A 24,086-nucleotide genomic window follows, 5' to 3' on the forward strand; every position below is an offset into this window, starting at 1 on the left:
TAAATTTTTTTTTATTATTATTATTATTATTAGTTTGGTTTACAATACATTAAACTTCAAAGAAACCAGAGCCCGAACAATTTTTTGACGTAAAAAATATGCAATATAAAAGCTTTAAGATAAATCCAAGCTGAAAAGTGAAAATAACATAAAACAGAAACAAAAATAAAAAAAAATTAAAAAAAAAGAAAAAAAAAAGAGAAGAAGCTAGGGAAGAGTCTTCTGATTTCTAACCCAAATGATTGGGTCATTTTTGTAATTACAGTAAAGTTTGTAAAAAGGTACGGTAAAATAAGAGTTGGACATCATTTGTCTCAGAACTAAAAATATAAAAACAAAAAAAAGGAAGCTTGCGCATTTTTCATCATGAGGGACAAATCCAAAATATATAAATTTCAAATTATTTAAGCATTAAAAAAAAAAAAAAAAAAGGGATAGTATACTGTGGCAGCAGCACCACACAATTGGGAATACAACTACATATTCCTTCACATATTGAAGAGATTGAAGGTTCAAATCCGAGTTAGTACGGCTGTTCTTGCAAAAATCGAAAAAAATAAGGATAATAAGAAAATCGATTTTAAAAAAATAAATAAATAAACAAAAGAGATTTGACGTGAAAAGTTACGAAGAAAAAAAAAAAAAAGATTAAAAGTCAACATAAGTCAAACCAATTCAAAACCCTCTATATATATATATATATATCGAGGGAGTTAATACCGTACCGGAGGCTATACTGGTTTGGCCAGCGGTACAATATATTTCGGATACCAATCAATATCGGTGTACCGTTTCGGGTTTACCGCTATTTTTTATATTTATAAATAAATAAATATATATATATATATATATGTACTAGTTGCTAACCCGTGCGAAATATATATATGTAAAAGTTGCTAACACGGGAATAGAACTGAATAAGTTTTATGAAAAAAAAAAAAAAAAGTCATTATTTTTGAGTTGGAATAGTAAGCAAAATGCATGAAATTAAAAAAAAAAAAAAATGATATTGAATGAAAAAACACAGTTTTAGTTTTATTAGTTAGGCAGAAGAAAGTAATTTTGTTTTATTTATTATTTTTTTGTGAGAAGGGATAAGAGATAGAATGTTGCATCTCTAGTTTAGTTTGTGTTGCATTATAGGTATATATAAGATTTGTTGTAATATATATGCCAAAAGATATCTATTGAAAGGTCATAGTCCTTCCAATTTAATATACTAAAAGGTGTTTATTGAAATGTCATAACCCTTCATATTAGACATTCCAGAAGATGCCTATTGATCCATAAAGTGCCTATTAAATGAAAATGTGCATATTAACCAAAAAGGTGCCTATTGAATGAAAAAGTTCCCATTGAAAAATAAAAACCTCAAATAAAAAGACACAACTGTTCCGTATCCAAACACAAACAAACGAATAAAAAAAATAAAATCTCATATTTACAATGACAATTTAAATATATTAGGAATTGAATTTTTAAAGAATAACACTAATCTTTTAATTAAGGAATTGAATTTTTGCTATTGAGTATAAAGCTTGATTGATACTGGTTACTAAACAATTAATATTGAAAAGGGTTCTCGTTCAGCTATCACGAAAATATCCTATTCCTTGCTAATGAATATAAGATAACCAAAAAATTAAATAAAAACTTATTCTTCACCATGACACACCAAACCCCCTAGCCACAATCATGGTTCTCGCAATTTAATTCCCATTGTCCATGACAAAGTATCCCCATTACTCACTCACCTATATTAGTGCATCCATATTCTCTTCATTAGTAACTTACAACTGCTCCATGTTGCCTTAACAGGTGAACTTTAAGGTTCAAAGAAATGATAACTTCAACATGTGGCATTTTGCTAGGCCACGCATTTATCTAGCTGCTGTTATTAACAATACAAAGGCAGGGAAATGAACAATGTTATGGTACAAACAGCTTTGTAACACAGCCTGAGTCCTCAAACAAAGCATACAATATTGATAGACATTATAATGAATAGAAACTGCACTTGATGTGGTTCACTGCATAAGTAACAACATATTAATGCCTGTCCAAATCAAGCTTCAATGCGGTTTCTTCAGCTTGCTTAAACTAAAAAACATATCCATTTGCAATCAATTAGTCTTAACGCATAAAAACTTGGTAGAAAGTCAATAAATAAGCCAGACAAAAAAAAAAAAAAATCTTAACTACTCTAGAGTTTCAATCTTGTATCTTCCACTGTAGATCATATCAAATCCTCCCTGATAAAAAGAAATGACGAGAAAATTATTTAAAAAAAAAAAAAAAAAACTTGAAATAGAACTTATATTTAAAAGGACATATATAAAGAAACAAATTGATGAGCAAAATATTGTAAAATACCTCAGGTAGTGTGGCACATAGGAGGTAAAAGCAATGGTATTTTCTTTTTAGATTTGGTAATCTAGCAAACAGGAGAACTTTCTAATAGATTCCTTCTAATTTTTGCCCCACTATAACTACATAGTAATGTCACTATGACTTTATCAAGAAAAAAAAATGTCACTATGACATGAAAGAGACATTATAATGAGAAGTTCAAACTAATACACCTAAAACATATGCATAATTAAGAAATATATATGCAGTATGTATAATTGAAATGAAAGGAATAAAAGTGTAAAGATAGTCTTCATTGAAAAGCAAACCATGGAAAACTAATAAAAAACCTTGAGTTGTTATTTCGAATTGTTTTGGCATTGTTAAAGGCCTCAAGAACTAGGTTGGACTGTGATATTAAAGGTCAAAGTGGACATAAACCTTGATTTTTACTTGATTTTTATGGAATTATTGGGAATCCAAGGGTGCATCGACCCGACGACCCCTGCTCATTTTGTGTTCTTTCAAAACTCATGCATTCCGATGTCCTCAAATAATATAATAGGTGATCGAGCTACCTACTTGGAACTTGGAAGGCAAATCCCACCCAATTAACATATGGATCTTGATCTATCCGCTAACAATTGTAAGGTCCCATCCCTATGGAATTATTGGGATGGTTGGGCATATCCCAATTCATATTGGGGATTGCAATTTGCAACAATCTAAAGCATTTGTTATTGAATAACGACAGTTTGAATGAAGCATTCCAGCCCAGCAAGGAGCCTTTCACAACGTTTGTATTGACATTAGTAATAACTTCATCAATGGAAGCTATATTGACATCAGTCGTACCTTTAAAAATATAAAAAATAATTGTAATGATATTAAAATATATAATATAATAATTCTTGATTATATTAAAAAAATATTGGATTATTTTCTAAATGCATAAATCACTCACAAAAGTTTTTTGGCAATACTTATTATAATTTTCCCCCCCTTGAAAGAATATTTCAAAATTAAAATTGGTAGAATCCTACTTTAGATTATTGAACTAGACATTTTTTTTATATATAGAATCCTACATATAAAAAGATGTTTAGTATTTTGGCATCTTAAGAAGCGAGAAGTAAGACACAAACCAATTAAAAAATACAAACCATTTAAATTTATTGTTTTATGTCGCAAACTTTATTAATTAAGGTTGTTAGTGAAAAATGTGATATTTATAGTTTTAGACTGGTTTCACTAGAGACATTAATTGAGAGGTATGCAAGAGAGGTGACAACTTCTCTAAAACCCATGTTATAACAAGTGTTACAGTGTTAGACCAACGCCTTCCACCTCCTGATCAAGTGTTTGTACCTAATATTGTTCTCATCATCGCCACAATTGCATTGCTCACGCACCAAACCAAAGTCTATGCCAACAATGAAATTGCGTGGTTCACGAGTTTTTTTCAGTGGTACTTGCTTTTGTTCTTGACTTACAAATACAATGCCAAGATAGTTTCCAATCCACCATCAAATCAAATTGTTTGTATGTCCCAACTCCCAAACATAATCAGACAAATCAGTCATCCGATTTGACTTCGTCCCTGTTGAGGAAATTGCATGCCCTTCGCATGTAATGTAGTATTTGGTTTGTCTTGTAACGATAAGACTAAAGCACCGTGTTGACCTCTTTTTGTCCCTAAAATTGCACTTTCTAAAGGATCTCTTTTGGAACCTTTAATAAAGTGATCAAATCAATCTTGCACTAATTTAAAGTAAAAACACTCCTACTAGTAAGATTCTTCGCAATGAGTCCTGACTTGGAAGTGCAAGCTTCTCAGAACATACAACGTGGTGGACTGGTCACTTTCATAATTTCATTGTATAATTTTAGTGCAATGACAAGTTTAGACCAACCTTTCCACGAAGAAATTCTACAAAAATAAAAGATTTAAAAAATATATATTATATTTTTTAATAGGTTTCATTTTTTTTTTTTTTCCTTTGTAGAACTAGCATATATTATGATGGTGGTAGAAAAGTGTAATGTCTATAGCTTTGTAGTGGTGGCACTAAAAATATTAAAGGAAATTCTTTTTTTTTTTTTTTTTTGAGAAATAAAGGAAATTCTTGACTTCATTATTATCATCATCTTCTCAAATTTTGATTTTAAACGAAATAGTAGATCAACGCTTGCCAACTCCATATCTTATGGTCGCACAGGATATTTTCTTTTCTGCAACTATAGCATCTGCATGCTTACACGCCAAACCAAAGTCTCAGTCTACATTAAAATGGGCGTCCCATGAATTTCTTTCTCGTAAGAAACCAATTGCTAACCCCTTACATGCAATTTTACTATGGCAGTTGAATAATTAAAAATCTTATATGATTGAAGAAAGTGAAACTCAATTATAAAGTGCTTATTTTTTGGTTGAGTGTCATCTCGTTTGGTGAACTTATATGAAACGAAAATGCTGTGTACACAATAACAATGCTATAAAAATCCTGTAATCATGTAAAAATATATCTATTCTTCTTATAAATTTGTAGCCTGAAATTAATTTGCATCATAAAATATAATTCCTTAACACTTTTCTAACGCCACACATCTATAAGCTGATACTCATTGAGAAATTCCAAAGGGTCATCAATATCATTGACCTAAAGAAAGATTTGTACAGAGTTTGCCTTGTTATAGGATATACATAATAGTAAAGGCAACTTTAATGCGTATAGATTTTTTTTTTTTTTTTAGAAAAGAATTAATAAGAAAGAAAGGTAGACAAAAGAAAAGACCTTGATTTTTAAAGTTTTCGTGGGCCAAGATCAAAAGCATTAGGGTAAAGTGTCACGGTTATTTTTGTTAAATTTAAAGAACTATTTGGTAAGATAACTCAAAAAACAGTTTTCAGTGTTTAAATATTAAAAATTATGAGCCTAAAAAAAAACAACACATTTGGTAAGAGATTTTTTTTAGAAGTGTTTGAGATACGTTTCTTATTTTAGGGTATTTAAACACTAAATTTAGAAAACTCATTTTGGTGTTTTCAATTTTCAAATAACGTTGCTAAATAACACTTTTGTAAATAAGTTAAAAACTGTAGGTCCCACATATTAGACTACATGTCATCACTTTTTTTCAAAAAAACACACACATACCAAACACACAATTATGATTTTTCACTTTTGAAAAGACGTTATTAGAAATATAGTACAAAATACATTTTTTGCATTATTTGTACTTCAAATACCTTTCTAAAAAAAAGAGTACTTTAAATATGTGTTTTCACAAAACTTTTTTAAATCACAGTTTTTATGTCATTTTGAATAATAATACTCAAACACCTCTACCAAACAGACCCTAAATATCTAAATATCTAAAATTATGGTGGCAAACACATAAATCAAAACTTTTTTTTTTTTTTTGATGAACAAAACTTGTCTTATTAAGTTATTATAGCTTTAAAGTCTATAAGTGTGTCAAGACACGTAAAAGAATCTTGACTTGAAGTTAATAAAAGTTAACCCATACTTAGGGGTAGGTGAGTGAGTTTGGTCCCCATTGCATTTGCATCGGCGGTTCCATTAATAAATTTTCTACACTGAAAAATCAAAGGACCACGACTTCTATCAGCAAGTAGGTAGCAACTGAAGTATATGAGAGCACCAATTAATCCACTCGGTCACTTATCAGATTTTTAATTCTCAACTGATTTTTAATTTTCAATTATCCTCTAATGTAAAAATAAAAATACATAAAAACTTGGAAATGACCTATAAACCCATGTTAAAAAATTCTTAACAATGACCAAGTTTAACTAGGCTTAATCTCCAATAATTATAAAAATGCTAAAATAGAGGCAAACATGAATCCAACCCATGCATACAGATACAGGAATAGAAATTCAAGAATTCAATACGGAGGAAGAGAAGTAAAAATTAAAGCAAGATGGAATGATATTCTTTCAGTGAAATTTGTTTTTGTTCTCTTCTCGATTACACGCAGTCACTTAACCATCCCATGTGAGTTCGTCCCTGACGTGAACTTTACATTCCTTTTTCCGTCCAATATTAGTATTTGGTTGTGTCGCAATTATAAGATTAAAGCACCGTGTGGACCTATGGTAAAAGTAACAAAGTCAAGACTAGGAAATGCAAGCATCTCAGAAAGTCCGTTAGATACATTAATATAATCACATCACAATGTGGAAATATAGTTGTGCCATGATAATGAAGAAATTTCCGGGAAGAATACATGGAATCCAGTGGTTTGATTACGAGTATCTTTTTCTGCACTTCAATATGATTCACGTTGGTATTCTTTGGAAGTCAAAAAAAATGAAGATACCCACTATTCACTATCTGGCTGTGTTCTCACTTACTAAAGTGTGTTGAGCCATGGATATAAAAATCGACCGTTTGCCATTACATTTCACTCATCAATCATACACTTCAACATGGCTTCCAAAGTTTCCATTTCCGTTGTGGTAGTATCATGGGTCCTTTGTGTCTTCATGCATTCCACAAATATGTTTATTGCAGCTGCCTCGGTGGCAGCATCTGAATCATCACTAGAGGCGAAGGCTCTGCGGGAGAGTGGGTGGTGGACTCATCAGTCCAACGAAACGTCCTTAAATCATTGCGAGTGGAATGAAATTATATGCAATGATGACGGAAGCGTCACAGAGATTGACATGGGTGGGATCTATCTGGGAGATAATATTATTAGGAAATTCAACTTCTCTTCCTTCCCAAATTTAGTCCGTCTTTATCTTTGGAATACTGGACTTCGAGGGAGCATCCCTCAACAGATAGGTACTCTTTCAAAACTCACCATCCTAGATCTTTCCAGTAATAATCTTACAGGTCACTTCCCTCTTTTTCTCACGAACCTCACTCAATTAGAAACTTTTTACATTTCCGAAAATCTAATCAATGGGCATATTCCCGAAGAATTGGGAAATTTAAAAAATCTTCAAGTATTAGATCTGAGTTATAACAAACTCACAGGATCAATTCCTTCAACTCTGGGCCTTTTAATTAATCTCTGGGGTTTGGGTTTGTATTCTAATATGATCACTGGTTCCATACCCGACAAATTGGGAGATTTAAAAAATCTTAAAGCATTACTTCTGGGAAATAACAAACTCACAGGACTATTTGCTTCAGCTCTACACATTTTCACCGATCTCCACAATATGACAGGTTTGTATCTTGATTCAAACCAATTCAACGGCTCCATTCCCCTAGAAATAGGCAACATGAAGAGTCTTACATACTTGAACCTCAGCAATAACAACATCTTTGGTGAAATCCCTTCCACTATAGGTCATTTAACTAATTTGTCCTATTTGTCCCTTAGCTGGAATCAAATCAGTGGTTCTATTCCCGTAGAAATAGCTAATTGCTCTTTATTGGCCAACTTGTCTTTAAGCCACAACTACTTAACTAGAAGCATTCCCTCTCAATTCAGTGACCTTATTTTTTTACGTTTTATTGACCTCAGCTACAATAATCTCACAGGCAGCATTCCCCTTTATCTTGTTAACTTGGAATTTAACCTGTCATACAATTCTTTGGAGGGTCGAATCTCAAATATTTTCCAAAATCATAGTTTCTATGCATTTATCGGCAATAAGGATTTATGTGGTGACTTCAAAGGTTTCTCTCCTTGCCTTTCATCTTCCCAAATCATGAGCAAAATAAAAATGTCACTTCCCCTCACAATTTTCATTCTCTTTTACTTCTTTGGTGTTTTTTCTACTCTCGATGTTGGGTTATAGGGAAAACACAATCCAATCCAAGCAGAACAAAAAATGGGGACTTGTTCTCAATATGGAATTTTGATGGAAAAATTGCATACGAAGATATCATTGAAGCAACAAAAGACTTTGACATTAGATATTGCATTGGAACAGGTGGTTATGATAGTGTTTATAAAGCACAATTGCCTAGCAGGAAAGTTGTTGCCCTAAAAAAACTTCATCGCTTAGAGGCTGAGGACCCAAGTTTTGACAAGAGTTTCAAGAACGAGGTACAAATGCTATCAAAAATTCGGCATCGAAACATTGTGAAACTTCATGGCTATTGCTTGCATAAACGATGCATGTTTTTGGTTTATCAATACATGGAAAGGGGAAGCTTATTTTGTATCCTAAGTGACGATGTTGAAGCACTAGAATTAGATTGGCCTAAGAGGATGAACATTATCAAAAGCATAGCACATGCCTTATCTTACATGCATCATGAATGCATCCCAGTAATTATTCATCGTGATATATCAAGCAACAATATTTTATTGAACTCTGATCTAGAGGCTTTTGTCTCCGACTTTGGCACGGCTAGACTTCTTGATCCTGATTCCTCCAACCAAACTTTAGTTGTTGGGACCTATGGTTATATTGCCCCAGGTGAGTTTTTGTGTAATTCTTATAACTATATCCTATCCCTTTAACACCTATTATTTTAAAAGGTTAGCCATGTGGGAATTTTTATAACTATATCCTGATTCCTCCAACCAAAAGTTTACCTTATTGTTTGTTATATGAATTGAATCATGCAGGGTGCAAGCAATCATTTTCACTATGGAATTTTTATCCAATGACTACTTTTGACCAACCTTTTCAAGTAGAAAATTAAAAAAAGTATAGGATAAATATATTACATTTTTAAATAGCTTCCATTTTATTTTCCTATGCAGAACTGGCATATACCATGGTGGTGACTGAAAAATGTGATGTTTACAACTTTGGAATGGTGGCACTAGAAATATTAATGGGAAAACACCCAGGAGAATTCTTGACTTCATTATCAACGTTGTCTTCTCAAAATTTGATGTTAAAAGAAATATTAGATCAACGTTTGCCACCACCAAATCATTCAATTGCACAAGATATTTTCTTTGCTGCGTCTGTAGCCTTTGCATGCTTACGCACCAAACCAAAGTCTCGGCCTGCGATGAAATGGGTGTCCCAAGAATGTCTTTCAGGTAAGAAACCACTAGCCATCCCCTTGCATGCAATTTCACTATGGCAGTTAAGGAATCAAGAAATTTATATGATGGCAGAGAGTGAAACACAATCATTTAGTTCTTGTTGTTAGGTTGTGTATCATATGGTTTGGTGAACTTATGAGAAAAGAAATTGTTGTGTGTGAATGATTTTCTTTTTCTTTTTCTTTTTCTTTTTTTGTAAGAAAAGAAAATTCTATTAGAATGATGTAATTCTGTAAGGTTTATCTATTTTCTTTATGATTTGTACCCTGTATTTTGCATCATGAAATATAGGTGTCTCATCAAAGAAGGAACTATTAGGGCGGACCATGGATACTCCTAGTTCCTTGAAAGTTTAATTATAATATTTGCTTTTATACACACACACACACACATATATATATATATATATAAGCAAATATTAAAATCATAATATTCTTCGTTCATATTAAAATCGGATGGGACCCATACATGATTTTGTCGTGCTACTAGTTTTAAGGTTACAAACAATAACAGAGCTTTTCATTGTTAAGGGTGAACCTATATTTGGGCTAGTTGCGGAAAAGAAAATTAGTATATTTGACTATGTTAGTTTCCTTTTGGAGTTTAAAAAAGCAAGAAATGTCTCAAATTAAACAACAAATATGTGTAGGAACTAGAAAATTGAATGACATTTTTTGATGCAGTGGTCCGTTAAAATATTGACTAAAAGTACATTTTGATTTTTTAGTACCAAAATGTTCAATATGAATTTGATTCCACATGAATGAATGCCTCAAGCATACTTAAGTTGTAAAAATGCCAACCACTGAAAAATACTCAATTACTAAAACAGAACCGTAGATAAGGTGACCCTTAAATACCACATTAGCTCAAAATGATGTTATTTTAAATAAATCAATTGAATCTTAGAATTGTGGTTTATGGAGTCACCATATTTAACTTCAATTAAATATTCCATAGTATATACACCAATCTTTGTCATATGATTTTTGGCATTATTCACAATCAATTCAATCTTTTTCAACTGAGCCATTCAAAGTCTTTCAGTCACTAAGAAAGTAGGTTCTCCAGCTTTACTTAGGCTTTAGAAGTTTTGTCCCTTCTTCAAAGGAGACTTTGTCTTTGTTTTTTGTCCTCAAGGAGTATTAAGTATACTCATCAAGCTAGTGGTAATCTTATTGTTGGGGTTCTTGGGAAACAATTCTTGATCTACTCTGCTTCTAGTTTTACACATGTATCTTTCTTATCTGAAAATGGAGCAATTGACTATGAGTTGGCGTAACCTATCTCTATTAGAAAAGTGATAGGCCAAAAACGAATTGACCCACTTATGATTAATTAATTGATTAATTAGCCAAGTTTATTAATTAATCAAATTAACATGCAAACGCGTGGTAGCACAAACAAATCACCAATAACTAAAATATGTAGTGGAAAATAAATTGACACAGTGATTTATTTAGGAATAGGGAAAACCTACACGGCAAAAACCCCACCGGGTGATTTTCAGGTCACCACTCTTGAAATTCCACTATTATCAAAACAAGCGGTTACAAGTAAAAGAATCACAGTACCTTATACCAACTTACAATTGAACCCTTACCCCAATACCCAATTGGACTTGTTCTGTAGTAACAATCTCTCACTTTTAATGCACGGCTCCAAGTACGTGACTAACCAATCTGATGCGCAGATCCCAGTACGCGGCTTACTCCTTTGCATGAATCCAAGTATATGACTAACTCCACAGTAACCCTTTGATTGTTGTAGTTGATTTGTAGCAGCTTCACAACGAAACACCAATAAGATCTTCAATGTTGGTGCAAGAGACTTTGCTTAGTTATAGAACCCAAAGGTGTACAAGAAACACAGCAAGAACTCTTTCTTCTGTAGGAGGAGGCTAGGATTTCAAAACAAAACCTCATGAAGCTCTCTAGGGTTAGGTTTTTCTTTTTCCACCTCCTTTAAATAGGTGCTTAATGGGCTCTCCTATTCCAAATAGGTTTACACAAACCTTGGGCTTTCCTAGTCCAATAAGAATTATACAAACCTACAAACCTTGGGTTTTCCTTGTCCTATAAGGATTATACAAACCCATAAACAAATAGCCTTTTAGAATAAAAACGTTGCTGGCTATAATCTGAATCTCGTAAGCTCAATAAATTGAGACATCTGTCGAGCTTTAATAAATCTCGACAGATCGAGCTTCTATCGATGAGGTATCAAGATTTGTAGATTGCACTTTTCTTGAGCAGTTCTTGAGTAATTTTCATGTCTTCAATTTAACCACTTGTAATGATCATCTTGAACCTACTTAGATTTATCCAAATACATGTAAAGTGCGTTTTGTTAAAGAATATGCCATTGACACAAAAATATGTCCCTAACAAAAAGGAACAGACTAGTTTCATCCTTCCTAAAGATCATAGAAAGATTGAGTTTGCTATTGCTGCGAAATTCCTAACCTCAATTTTTCTTCAAATGGAGGCCGCGGCAAGAACTTTCAAACAATTGTGGCGGTCAAATAATGGTTTTAGAGTTTGCAATCAGGGACTCCAAGTCTATAATCAAGGGTTATGAACTCTATAATTTGGACTCCAAGTCTGTTTTTCTTTCCAGAGATGTTGTTTTTCAAGTGAGTATTTTTCCTTTCCACTCCATGGACTTTCACCCTCAATCCCATTCTTCCATACCCACTAGTTCCCTTTTTCCATCACCACCTCCACTTGTTTTAGACTTTCCTGATATTGATCATGTGCCCACTTCCTTTCTTCCCTTAGATCTACCCACATCAGATTCTACCTCAGCAGATACTATTGCACCACTTCCAACACCTTCAACTTCATCCAACCCTTCTACCATCCAACCCTTAAGACACTCCACTAGACCTCATAAAGCACCTGCCCATCTTAAGGACTTTCATTGCCAAACTGTTTCTGCCACTCACACTCTACCTATTTTTCCCACTGAGTCTGTGATTTCCTATGATAACCTTTTCTCTCCACACACAGCTTTTACTCTTGCTCTTTCAGTTGCATCTGAACCTAAGTCCTATCTTAAGGCTAGTAGAGATCCTAGATGGCAAGTTGCTATGAATGCTGAGATTGCAGCACTTGAGGCAAACCAAACTTGGTTTCTTACTCCTTTGCTAGCTGGTAAAGTGCCCATTGGATGTAAATGGGTTTACAAAATAAAGCTTAAGGCTGATGGAAGTGTAGAGAGATTCAAAGCAAGATTGGTGGCAAAGGATTATACACAGCAAGAAGGTTTGGACTATTTTGAGACCTTCAATCCAGTTGTGAAGTTTGTTACAGTCAGAACATTGTTGGTAGTTGCTGTAGCTCAGAATTGGCATTTAGCCTAACTTGAAGTGAACAATGCCTTCCTTCATGTGGATTTGGAGGAAGAGGTATATATGCTCCCTCCACCTGGTTTTGGCAACAAGAGAGAGAACAACAACATAGTTTGCAAGCTCACAAAATCCTTGTATGGTCTGAAGGAAGCTAGTAGGCAATGGTTTTCTAAATTGTCTACTACTATAAGTCTGACTACTCTATGTTTACTAGGGTCCAAGGTGATGTTGTTGTTGTCATTCTAGTATATGTGGATGACATTCTTATGGCTAGCAACAATTTACAAGACATTGAAGATTTTAAGGTGTTTCTCCATGACCAGTTCAAGCTAAAAGACCTTGGTCCAAAGTACTTCTTGGGATTAGAAATAGCAAGAACCTCCAAAGGCATCAGCTTGTGCCAGAGAAAATATGCACTGGATTTGCTTGTAGAGACTGGTCAGCTTGCAGCTAAACTAGTGAAGTCACCTATGGAACAAAGTCTGAAGTTGTCAAACTATCATGGAGAGCTGTTGACAGATCCTTCACAGTATAGGAAAGTGATTGGAAAGCTACTATATTTGACCTTAATTAGACCTGATATAACCTTTTGTGTGCATCAGCTCAGTCAATTTCTTGCACAGCCAAGGTAGCCACACTTGCAAGCAGTTGCAAGAGTACTTAAATATGTGAAAGGCACACCTAGTCAGGGATTTTTCTTTTCTACTAATTCTAAACTATAGCTTAAAGGGTATTGTGATTCTAATTGGGCCAATTGTCCTGATACTAGAAGATCAGTTATTGGTTTCTGTGTTTTCTTGGGTGATTCACTTATATCCTGGAAGTCTAAAAAGCAGCATACAGTGTCAAGATCCTCTACAGAGTCATAGTACAGATCAATAGCAGCCCTTGTGAGTGAATTTGTATGGATGGTTGCCTTACTTAACGACCTAGGAGTTGATCATACTCAGCCTACTCTTCTCTACTGTGATAATCAAGCTGCTACCCACATAGCAGCAAACTCTGTCTTCCATGAGAGGACAAAGCATATAGAGTTAGATTGCCACTTTGTAAGAGAGAAGATACAATACAAACTATTCAAAACCTTTCATGTCTCCACCAGGCACCAGCTAGCTGATTTGCTCACAAAGCTATTTGGTCATCAACAATTTAATAATCTCTTGCACAAGATGGGCATAAATAACATTTATGTTCCATCTTGAGGGGGAGTATTGTGAGACTTGAAGAATTGAAGAAGTGCAGACTTGGGAATTGAAGAAATGCAGTGTAGAAGAAAGCTACAAGTAGTCGATACTCTGTAGTTAGCTAAACAACCTGTAGTAATGATGTTAATGTTTTAGCGCTTGCACGTGACACGTGTGAAGCTGTTAATGAATTAAGATGGTTGTTAGTTAAGTCAGTTTTCTTTTCTGTTAGTTAGTTTTCTCTTCCTCTCTTATCACTCTGTTATGTATATATACAATGATTAGGATTCAATAATACACACGAGGTATTTTCAGCACTGGATTCCTTTCTTTCTTCTTTCTCAATAACTTGTATGTCAAGCCTAGCAATTAACTGTGGCACTGCAGGCTACAAAGTGTGCAGATTAAATCATTATTCATCAAAATTCAAATACAATAATATAATTATTGAGATAATAATAAGAAAACATAAGAACAAATGAACAAAATCAAACAATGCTACCAATAAGTTGAGAGAGGTCCATATTATTGATATATAAAAAGAACAAAGCTATCGAATGTTAATTTTTTAGACAAAGTGAAACAAATCAATATCAAGCATAAACATAAAGAAAAATTTTATGGACATAACTAAATCTACAATAAAGACAAACCGTAGACATTTTTTATATAGATGTTAAACCCTAACAATGTACTGATATAACATAAGAGTAATTCACCCCAAAATCCGCAATCTTAATTAATCCTCATCAAGAACAAATGCTTTATCCACACACACAAAAGTTGATAAAGGGATACGAAGAAACCAGCATGTACCGATAATTTTTAAACCAAAGCAATGCTGCTCTCACCACCAGGGGAATTGTAGACACGTCCAAGATTGTCCCTTGACTCTGCCTTTCCATCAACAAATATGCCATTGCCACTAATTTTTCTCAACTTAGCCAATCATAGTGGGTTTTCAGCAGATGATGGAGGAACATGTTCCTTAAAAATATCATTTCCTGTCAGCTTAGCTAACTTCTGGTTATGCATTTTTGTTTTGTTTTTTTTTTTTTTTTTTTTTTTTTTTTTTTTTTTTTTTTTTTTTTTTTTTTTACCAATTGATAACCAGTTCATCACTAAACATATTATCACTCTGACCTCCAGCAGGCTACATAAAAGTAAAAAAAACAAAACATGACACCAAAAATACAAAAATTCAGAAACACATTCGTTTTGGATAATTTATGTATTTCAAACCAATGGACAATAAAAAAGGAGAATTGAAGTAGTAGAACCACACAATTGGAAATACTACATCTTCCTTCAAAGATTGTGCTTGAATGTGTTATGGATGCACATCATAATAATATGAAGAAAACCAAAAAGTGTAGAGAGATATAGATTGGATATAACACTTAAAATAACCTTGCATCTAGAAAAAGTAAGTGTATTGGAAGAAGGTGATAACACAATGACACTTACAGCTCAAAATTTGATCTAACATACCAAGCTACCCAGCATGATGTATTAGAAGAAGATCATAGCACAATGATAGTTATTTGACTTCTCATCCAAATTATAGTACTTGGAAGATTGAAATATAAAGACAATAAAGATTCACTTCAATGCCCATGAAATACTCACATTTGAAACTTTGATAGATCTGCATAAATTTCAAGGCGCAGGTTCCCTCATGTCTCTGCTTTCTATGGATTCCAATTTCCAAGGTGCGTGCAGCAGACAGTGACCGAGGTACAATTTCATGAGCTCCTTACGCATGGCATCCGTATCTACTTCTTATGATTTGTGTCCAATTCACAGTGCTACATGCCACTTAATCCACGCTACCTTAATTTCATCCCAAAAACTCATACTTGCAAAAAAAAACACTGTTTTTCAGTGAAGAAATTGGAGAGCAATAGCCAATAAGCACCAGAGTTGCATTAACACTGTTTCTCTCACCATTTAATCCTCATTCCTGCTAGAAAGTATCAATATTTAGGAGTTAAGTTTTTAATTGTCAATTTCTCATACAAGTGGGGTGCATAATAACAAATATATCATCAACAAACGCCATATCAACGTTGATTCTTTTTCCTCTATCGATTTTGATCAAGATTAAGTCTTTCAAATATGGAAAACTCATAGCATGTCTTAAATTATCTTCAGGGTATATCATTTTTTTTTATAAAAAAAATAAAAAATAAACTTATCCTTTCAAAACTGTCCAATCCCAAGGGAAAAAAAAAATGTTCCCAGGAAACAAACAAAGGCTTAAAAAAAACCAAACCTTCCTAGAGATAAACTTTACACAATCATATCTTAAACATTCTCTCAAAAGCAATTTAAAAATACCCAAAAATGACAGAAAATATGATCTCCTGACCTTAAGCAGAGTGTTTATGCCCCTGCCTCTGCAATTGGGTCATAAGATTAACAGACATGATGGCTTTTCTAGCTCAAAAGTGTAAGCTTTATTACTCAGCAAGATTGACACAGAAAACAAAGTGTACAATAGAAAGTTAGAAACAGATCATGTTAAATCTATCTTAGAGATTAGAGAGGGTTTTGACTAAATAATTACACTATTAGAGAGGTGTGAAATGCTAGTCAGAGATAAGGAATGGAAGGGAGGGAGGTATTACATTACAGGATGGCATATCTGAGTGAGGGTCTGAACCGACTCTGAAGTATTGGTTGTGAAAAAAGAAATACTCGGATAAGTTGGCATAATCCGATTTACTCGTGCCATAAAGGCATCCTTCACTTTCTTTTTAAAAATTTAATGGCCCTTTACCACATTTTTACTTCACATTAGACAAGACCAAAAGTAACCCAATATCAGAAATAGATTACTGAACACCAAAATCAAATCCATACAACTGAAGTAAAGAAATGGGCTTCACACCCAAGCTCGATCTTATCCAATCACTATCTACTTCCAATTTAAATTCTCATTAACAAATCAATCTTGCTCCCACCTAATTACTTGCAACCTATATTACACCGTTCTAGTCGCAGTGGAACAGTTATCCTTAATTAAATGTATGCTAACTGGTTGATGAACTAGGATTTCTAAATTTATTACATTTAACTAGAGCTAATATGGGATTAGAATAAGATTAATCGTAGTATGAATACTAATTAAGTCTTGTATTGTTGTGTCACATTCAATTAACATTACACTTTTTTCTCTCTTCTAACATTCTTCGTCAGCATATCTATATAACCCTTTCACAAAAAATTGGTTTCATCTGCCAAGAGTTATTTTGAATATGTTCATCGCTGACTGCTATGTGTAATTGTGTATCTTGTTTATTTATATGGACAAGTACTCATTTTTTACATGAATAATTCCAAGTGGACTAAATGCCTTGTGGAGAAAAATAATAATTCGGATGACATGTATTCACGAGACACTGGCTTGAAAGGTAGCGTTATAGAGTCCGTAGGGCAGATTATACATGTTGTCCCAGAATGGCAGTGTCGTGTTGATTGAAATAAGCAGCAGAGAGTGCATTTTGACTTCTATAGACTGAACACAAGGAGAATAGATTGGGATAAAATCAGTGGCGGGGCCAGGAATTTAGGCCAGGGGGGGCAAGATTTAAAGACAAGATTTAAAGTAAAAAACTAATCTAAAAAAATTTAAACGTGAATATTAAGAGTATGCAATATATTTGTGAATATTTAAAAGTGACTCAATGACTTGAATGTTTTTAAAAACTCACCTTGAATACTTTTAAAAACTCAACAGAAACTCTAATAGCTTGTTTGAATGGAGGGAGAGTAGAAGGGAGTAGAGTAGAAGGAGGGAGAGTTAGTTAAATTACCTTATTTGGATTTTTTTTTAAGGGGGAGGGGGAGGGAAAGGGAGAGGGATTTGGAGGGGTTTTAACTACTTCTAACCCCTCATTTTTAATTCCCCCAAATTAGAGAGATTTAGAGGAAGAATAGAGCATAGAAATGTTTGACCAAATAAATTATCAAACTTACCTTTATCATATTAACAAAATTACAAACTATGAAAAAATTAATTATTTTTCTTCCTTTATTTAATTTTAAAAACATACAAATTTTTTTTATTTTTTATGGAAGGTGTGCTTTATACTGTATTCTATACACACTCTTTTTTTCAGAGTTCTATTAGTATAAGGTTGTTGTGATTCCTATTCCATAAAGGCATATAGCATTAGCAGTAGGTTTTTTATTTTTTAATCATTACTAGATGGGACCCATAGTTTTATAGTAGAGTTATAGTAGTCTCAAAGTTTATTAGTTAAGGCTGTTGAGATCTGAAACATGTATCAGTAAATAGAAAAGTTTTTTGTCTTTTGTGTAGAGGGGCAAATAATATATTTCAATACAATGTACTGTCATTGTTAGTAAAAATTTCGGAAGTTCAGGGGGGGCACCTGCCCCCCCTCGCCCCCCCCTCCCTCCGCCCCTGGATAAAATGAGCACTGAAGAGCTTAGAGCTAGGCATGAGTTAATTTTGGGAGAAAAGGGATTATGGATTATGTTTGGGGGTAGAATTAATTTTGAAATAATGCTATGTCCACAATATTTTTACAATAAATCATATGCAAAAAGTTGTTATTGGTAAGTAAAAAAATAATATCAGTATTAGGCCCAAATTAAAATCAGCATCATCTTACCACGTTGGATTTGTTATGAAATTATTGTAAGAATGTTGTAAATGTAGCTTTACTATTATTTTTGTTGAACCCAAATTTTTGTAATTTTCAAATCAGAGTATTCAACATTTTTATTAGGGTGGCCATAATAGGTTACTTTAGTATTTAAGTTTTTTTTGGCAGATATATGTTTTCGCAAGTGAGGTGGCCTGTGACCACCCTGGCTTGCATGTAGAGCCGCCGGGTTTTTACAAGCTGAAGGTGGCTACAATTCATTTGTTTTGAAGAACACAGCGAATTGGAATGTACATTCCAATTCATTTCAGTATTGCATTTATGTGTACATGCTCCGTTATAACGGAAATGGTTTTGTAATTGATGTCAACAATTTGGGTCAGCATGATAGCGTGGTTCTGAGTCACAGTTTGGAACAAGATAAAAATTTTCATTGGGCCGGCTTGGGTGATTGAAATTGCTAACTAAATCAACCTTCATATGTTGTCCTTTTAAATATGTTAAGGAATTCATAAATAAATGTAAGACTAGTCCAGGAAAACAATTTTTTTTTTTCAATTTCATTCTTTACATATTAGGGCCAGCCGGAAACTTAGAAATTTATTTCTTTTGATAATTAAATTAATAGCTAGTAGTTGTGGTTTTTCTGATTTTCCCTTTTTGTGAGCGTGTTTGTGTGGGCGTGTTGAGTTATAGACCGAAACAATGGAATTATGTTCCCTCTTCATATAAGGGGGTATAAGATAAAGGAAAATGTATTTAGATGTGTTTTTTTCAGCAAGTTTGCAAGGTTTTCATAATGCTGATTTGCAATACTAGTCTCTATAATTGATCATTCTATTGTGTAGTCGGGTAGCCTTGCAAGGCAATTCTTGCAAATAAATGTGTGCCTAAAGAGACTATCACACCATTGCCCTGTGGAAATTCTTGCACTGCTTATTGAAAGTCTGAACCTTTATTGGCAATTTGGCACCTTAAGAAGTTCCATATGCGTTTTGCACTCTAAGAATTGGAAATAAAAGAATTTCGTGGGCTGTTGTGGTGCATTATTGGATGATTTCACAACTAAGATTATGTTGAATTAAAATGATGGAAGAATTTGTCAAAATTTTTTTATATCCAATGATAATCAAGTATCATCCATATAATTCATTAATTTGGACTTAAAGGTGTCTTTTGTCTTTTGCTAAATGTTATGGCTAATTGTTCAAAAATTTTAAATATTTTCTTTAAATTTTTTAAACTAAAAAAATTCAATTAATAATTGAAAAAAAATTTTCATAATTTTTTTTAATAAAAATTTAATGGAAGTTAATAAAGAGGCCTTAATTAAATAAACTTGAAATTTAAAAGACTAAAATGAACAAACGCAAAGTTATAAGACTAAAATGAATTTTGGTAAAATATAGAAGGTGAATTTTGCATTTTAACCTAAAAATAGTTACTTCAATTGCAGCTTCTTGTATTACTTGTAATAATAATTCCTAGTACACGGTAATCACCATTAAATTGTACCAAACGTGCCCATACAGTAATGGACTGATGCAAATAAAAATAATTAATTTCATACATGTTTTTTACTCTGTTCCGTGTTTGAATAGATAGAATGTTTTATCAGGTCCGTGAACGATATATATAGGGATAACCATGGATGGGCCTTGGTGGAGGCCTGGGCCCTCCTGGGTCCCATTTTTTTTTTTTAGTTATTAAATATTTTATTTTTGTAGTTGGACCCCTATCAAAACCTTATGCCCCCTCCCCCTTTCTCTCTAATCAGCCTAGCTAGCCTAATCCAAATAGCAACTATCAAACCCAAAAACTTAACAAAAACAAAAACAAAAATTCGCAATAATGATTGTATTTTAGCAACAAAAAAAAAAAAACTATTTTACCACTAAAGAACAAAAAAATCATGTGTTATTGGAAAAACTAAAACTAAATTTTTCCAACTACAGTAAACCGGCATAAATACCAGTTGACTATAGCAATTGTTATAAATAAAATACAATATTTTATTAAGATTATATTTTTTTTCTTTCAATTAAAAAACTCAAATTCTCTCTTTCTTATTATTTTAATGAGTTGTTTATATTATTTTAAATGAAGTGATAAAAAAATAGAATATTTGATATTAGATATCTTGTAAAGTGAAATTGTAAAATAGATAAAATAACTTTTTGATGTACTAAAAGGTAAAATCCTTAGCACCACCACTGTGAATGCTCTAACTTCAAAAAAAAAAAAAAAAAAATCCTAACCAGCCTTATTTTAAAAAAAAATATTATTTTGTTTTTGTTTTTGTCTTTGTTGATAGATAATTGCATCTTAATGTATTTAGAACCAACGATTTCTGTATATTTATAATTTTTTAATATTATATGAATGCCTATTTAGAGTTTTTTTTTTCTTTATACTTCGGCCCCACTAGCTTAAAATCATAAGTCTGTCCTGGAGATAACAAAATGTTATGATAAAACTTGGTTAATTAATCCTTTGTGTGAGTAATTTTTTCTTCAATTATTTTATTATTAATATTTTTCTGGTCTTTTGATTAATAATTCAGTAGCTAGCCTATATAGGGGCGGCGCTATACTTTGTTCAGGGGGTTCAAATGAACCCCCTGACTTCAATTTATATATATATATATATATATAATATTTTTTTGTTAGTTTAATACTTAGATTTTTTTTTTTTCTTAAAAATATTATATTTGCACACCCTGACTTAAATTTTATACACCCTTATTACAAATATTTCCAACTCTAAGAGTGAAAATAAGTGTTTGTAGATTGTAAGTGTCACTCTGTCATAAATTTATATTAGAGTAATGTTATAACCACAAACTATTTTACAATTTTTACAAAATGTTGATATGGCCAACTTCCTATTGGTTCTTATTTAGGCCTACCATTAATATCCACTTTTTCATTTACCAATAATCACTCACTACATCAACAGTTTGTAAAAAATTTTGTAAAATAGTTTGTATCTCTAGTATTATTCTTTATATTATATGTGTATGAGTGTATCTATTATTGATTGTATACATTATTTTTTGTTATAATGTTATTTGTGTAAATAATAATGTGTGTGGAAGTTTGTGTGTACAGTATAAATATAAGAGAAATGTTTTGTCACTACTTTCATAGGAAATATAACAATTGCTCTAAGGGTATCCGTTAACATGACCCTAAATATAATATAACTTTATATGATTTAATAATTAGGAAATAGAGAAGGTTTGTTGTATGTGTGTGTATTGTTATCATGTTATAATAATTTTTTATTATAAATTCAGAAAAATTCAAGAAAAAAAATTGTAAAGTTAGTGATTGTTTAAGTAAACACGTAGTGTATTATTTATGTATGAATGAATGTGGTTGTGTGCGTAATAATTAATACAAAACCAATGAGTTGAGTTTATCCATTTAGTTTAAAATATTTTTATAAAAACAAAGACAAATAAATAATAACAACTGCATAAAAATAAAAATGTTAAACAAACTTAACAAAATAAAATGGTCATAGCTACCCACAATGACGATTAATTAATACTCATAATGAACTATCATATAACAATTCAAAATTTGAAAACTTGTAGAAGGAAATTGTAAAATTTCAATTTTTTTTTGGTCAATAACTCGATATATTCAAGTTTTCTTTTTATTAATTTTTTTATATAAGTTTTTTAATGACCCTTCTAAACAAAATTCCTGGAACCACCACTACCTATATTGATTATTGAGACTCAAGTCAAGATCCTTTGATTTTTTCAGCCAATTAAGACAAGTTATTACTGGTTACTTATTTATCAAGGCAGCGGAAACACCCATGCAAAATGCAAAGTAAGACTAAACTCATGGGTCAGCTCTTATAGACTTCAAGTCAAGATCCAATCTCGCTGTCAAATAAATATTGCGCGTTTGTATTTGCTTTCTGGAAATTTTCTTATATTTTCATTAGGACATTTTCCCGACCAAAGCAGATTTTCTAATTTCTATTGCATGGGGTCCCCTTGAACCTAACCAGTGGACTTCTCAGTAGCGGAGACTGACTTGAGTCTCAATAATCAATATAGGCCACTGCCTTGATAAATAAGTAACCAGTAATAACTTGTCTTAATTGGCTGAAAAATCAAAGGACCTTTGCTTCTAGCATGTATCAACTGAACTTGTTGTTATGAGAATTCTAAACTCTTTTTTTTTTTTTTTTTTGAGGAACATGAGAATTCTAAACTCAAGTACCTCATTTTGCTGCTAAATTTTTCGTTGCTCCTAAAGCTGGTTTTTTTTTTTTTTTTTTTTTTTTTTGGTGCAATAATTGCAATCTACCTCATGCTGTTTTGTTGTTTTGCTTTTAGTTCTTAATGAAATTGTAGTTTACCAAAAATAATAATAATAATAAAAGAAACATGTATTAACTGAAGTTTTTGCTCTATGAGACCACCAATTAATCTACTTGCTTGTTGTTAGAATTTTAGTTGTCAAGAGCCTTATAGCTCAATTGACATTTCTGGGTGTTTTCAACATAGATATCCAGAGTTCAAATTCTTTTTCTCCAATGTACATAATTGTCAAATTATAATAATAATAATAATCATAATAAATTTAATTGTTAAGTTCCCTCTACATGACAAGCTCACGAATCAATTGATTGCTACCAGTGAATAATTATTAATAGGGTCATATTAACGGGTGCTCTTAGAACTATTAATAAATCATTTTAGCAAAGCTTCTATATTACTTTTATGAGAAATTGAAAAAGTAGTAAAAACATTAATTACTATTTATCTTTTTTCATAAAATTTTCTTAAAATGATGGTTTCACTAATAAATGTCTTCAAGAAATTTGTTAACATTTTCCTTATTAATTAATATTAGAAAGAATTAGTCCTCCTTACCCATTTTCATGATGGGTACGTAGTAGTATTGACCGTACTTATACTTTGTTATTATTATTATTATTATTATTCATATACTTTGTTATTTCCCTAGCATGCATTTGTGGCTAATAAAATCTTGTTAGTGAATAGTGGGAATCTCTGGTTCATCATCGATCATTTCGATGTGGACTAATAGTCATGTACCACAGCGCAATGTGGCAAACGTTCGAGGAAATTTTGCTGGTAGATTTCAAAATTCCGTACTTCAATAGGATTCAAAGGGAGAATATTTCGTGAGAATTAGGTTTTTTTTTTTCGAAGTAAAAAAAAGAAAAAAGTGACTTTGTAGTCTTCATCTATCCATATCTCACTTGTATAGGTGTCTTGACTCTTGAGCCATGAATATAGCATTCAACCATTTGCCCTTGCATTCATCAATCAAGTAAACTTTAACATGGGTCCCCCTGTCTTCATTTCCATTATGGTAGTAGCATGGGCATGTGAGGCACTTTGTGGTGATTACATGATGGCCTTCTGAGAATTGATATTCTATTCATAAAAAAATTTGCAAATTAAATCATACATCCAATTGATGGTTTAAATTAACTCTAATTTACTAATGTACTCCCTCTACCCATTTGAAAGACTAATATAACTTTTCCAAGAATTTTATAACTCAATTTGCATAT

The 24,086-nt window shown here is 32.3% G+C and overlaps 2 protein-coding genes and 2 long non-coding RNA genes across 4 annotated transcripts; 2 read left to right on the forward strand and 2 right to left on the reverse strand.

Moving 5' to 3' along the window:
• Positions 1-1,726: 1,726 nt before the first annotated feature.
• LOC115976843 lies at positions 1,727-2,521 on the reverse strand. Its single transcript, XR_004088407.1, has 3 exons — positions 2,374-2,521; positions 2,200-2,252; positions 1,727-2,100 (listed from the first exon to the last, which is right to left on the reverse strand). It is a non-coding gene; the product is annotated as an uncharacterized LOC115976843 (long non-coding RNA).
• Positions 2,522-6,783: 4,262 nt separating this feature from the next.
• Positions 6,784-7,896, forward strand: LOC115972193 (probable leucine-rich repeat receptor-like protein kinase At1g35710). The gene is made up of 2 exons (XM_031092398.1): positions 6,784-7,773; positions 7,872-7,896. The coding sequence occupies exons 1-2, from the start codon at positions 6,806-6,808 to the stop codon at positions 7,894-7,896; spliced, it is 993 nt and encodes a 330-aa protein (XP_030948258.1). The 5' UTR covers positions 6,784-6,805.
• A 105-nt stretch (positions 7,897-8,001) lies between these two features.
• LOC115972197 (MDIS1-interacting receptor like kinase 2-like) lies at positions 8,002-9,480 on the forward strand (the record flags this gene model as incomplete). Its single annotated transcript, XM_031092404.1, has 2 exons — positions 8,002-8,758; positions 9,049-9,480. Coding segments are annotated over 2 exons (1,158 nt in total), but the record flags the coding sequence as incomplete, so codon positions are not given.
• Positions 9,481-13,428: 3,948 nt separating this feature from the next.
• LOC115976842 lies at positions 13,429-16,675 on the reverse strand. Its single transcript, XR_004088406.1, has 3 exons — positions 16,250-16,675; positions 15,508-15,841; positions 13,429-14,266 (listed from the first exon to the last, which is right to left on the reverse strand). It is a non-coding gene; the product is annotated as an uncharacterized LOC115976842 (long non-coding RNA).
• Between the last annotated feature and the right edge of the window lie 7,411 nt (positions 16,676-24,086).

The sequence above is a fragment of the Quercus lobata genome, chromosome 2 (assembly GCF_001633185.2).
Source record: "Quercus lobata isolate SW786 chromosome 2, ValleyOak3.0 Primary Assembly, whole genome shotgun sequence".
In the NCBI taxonomy this organism is placed as follows: Eukaryota; Viridiplantae; Streptophyta; class Magnoliopsida; order Fagales; family Fagaceae; genus Quercus; species Quercus lobata.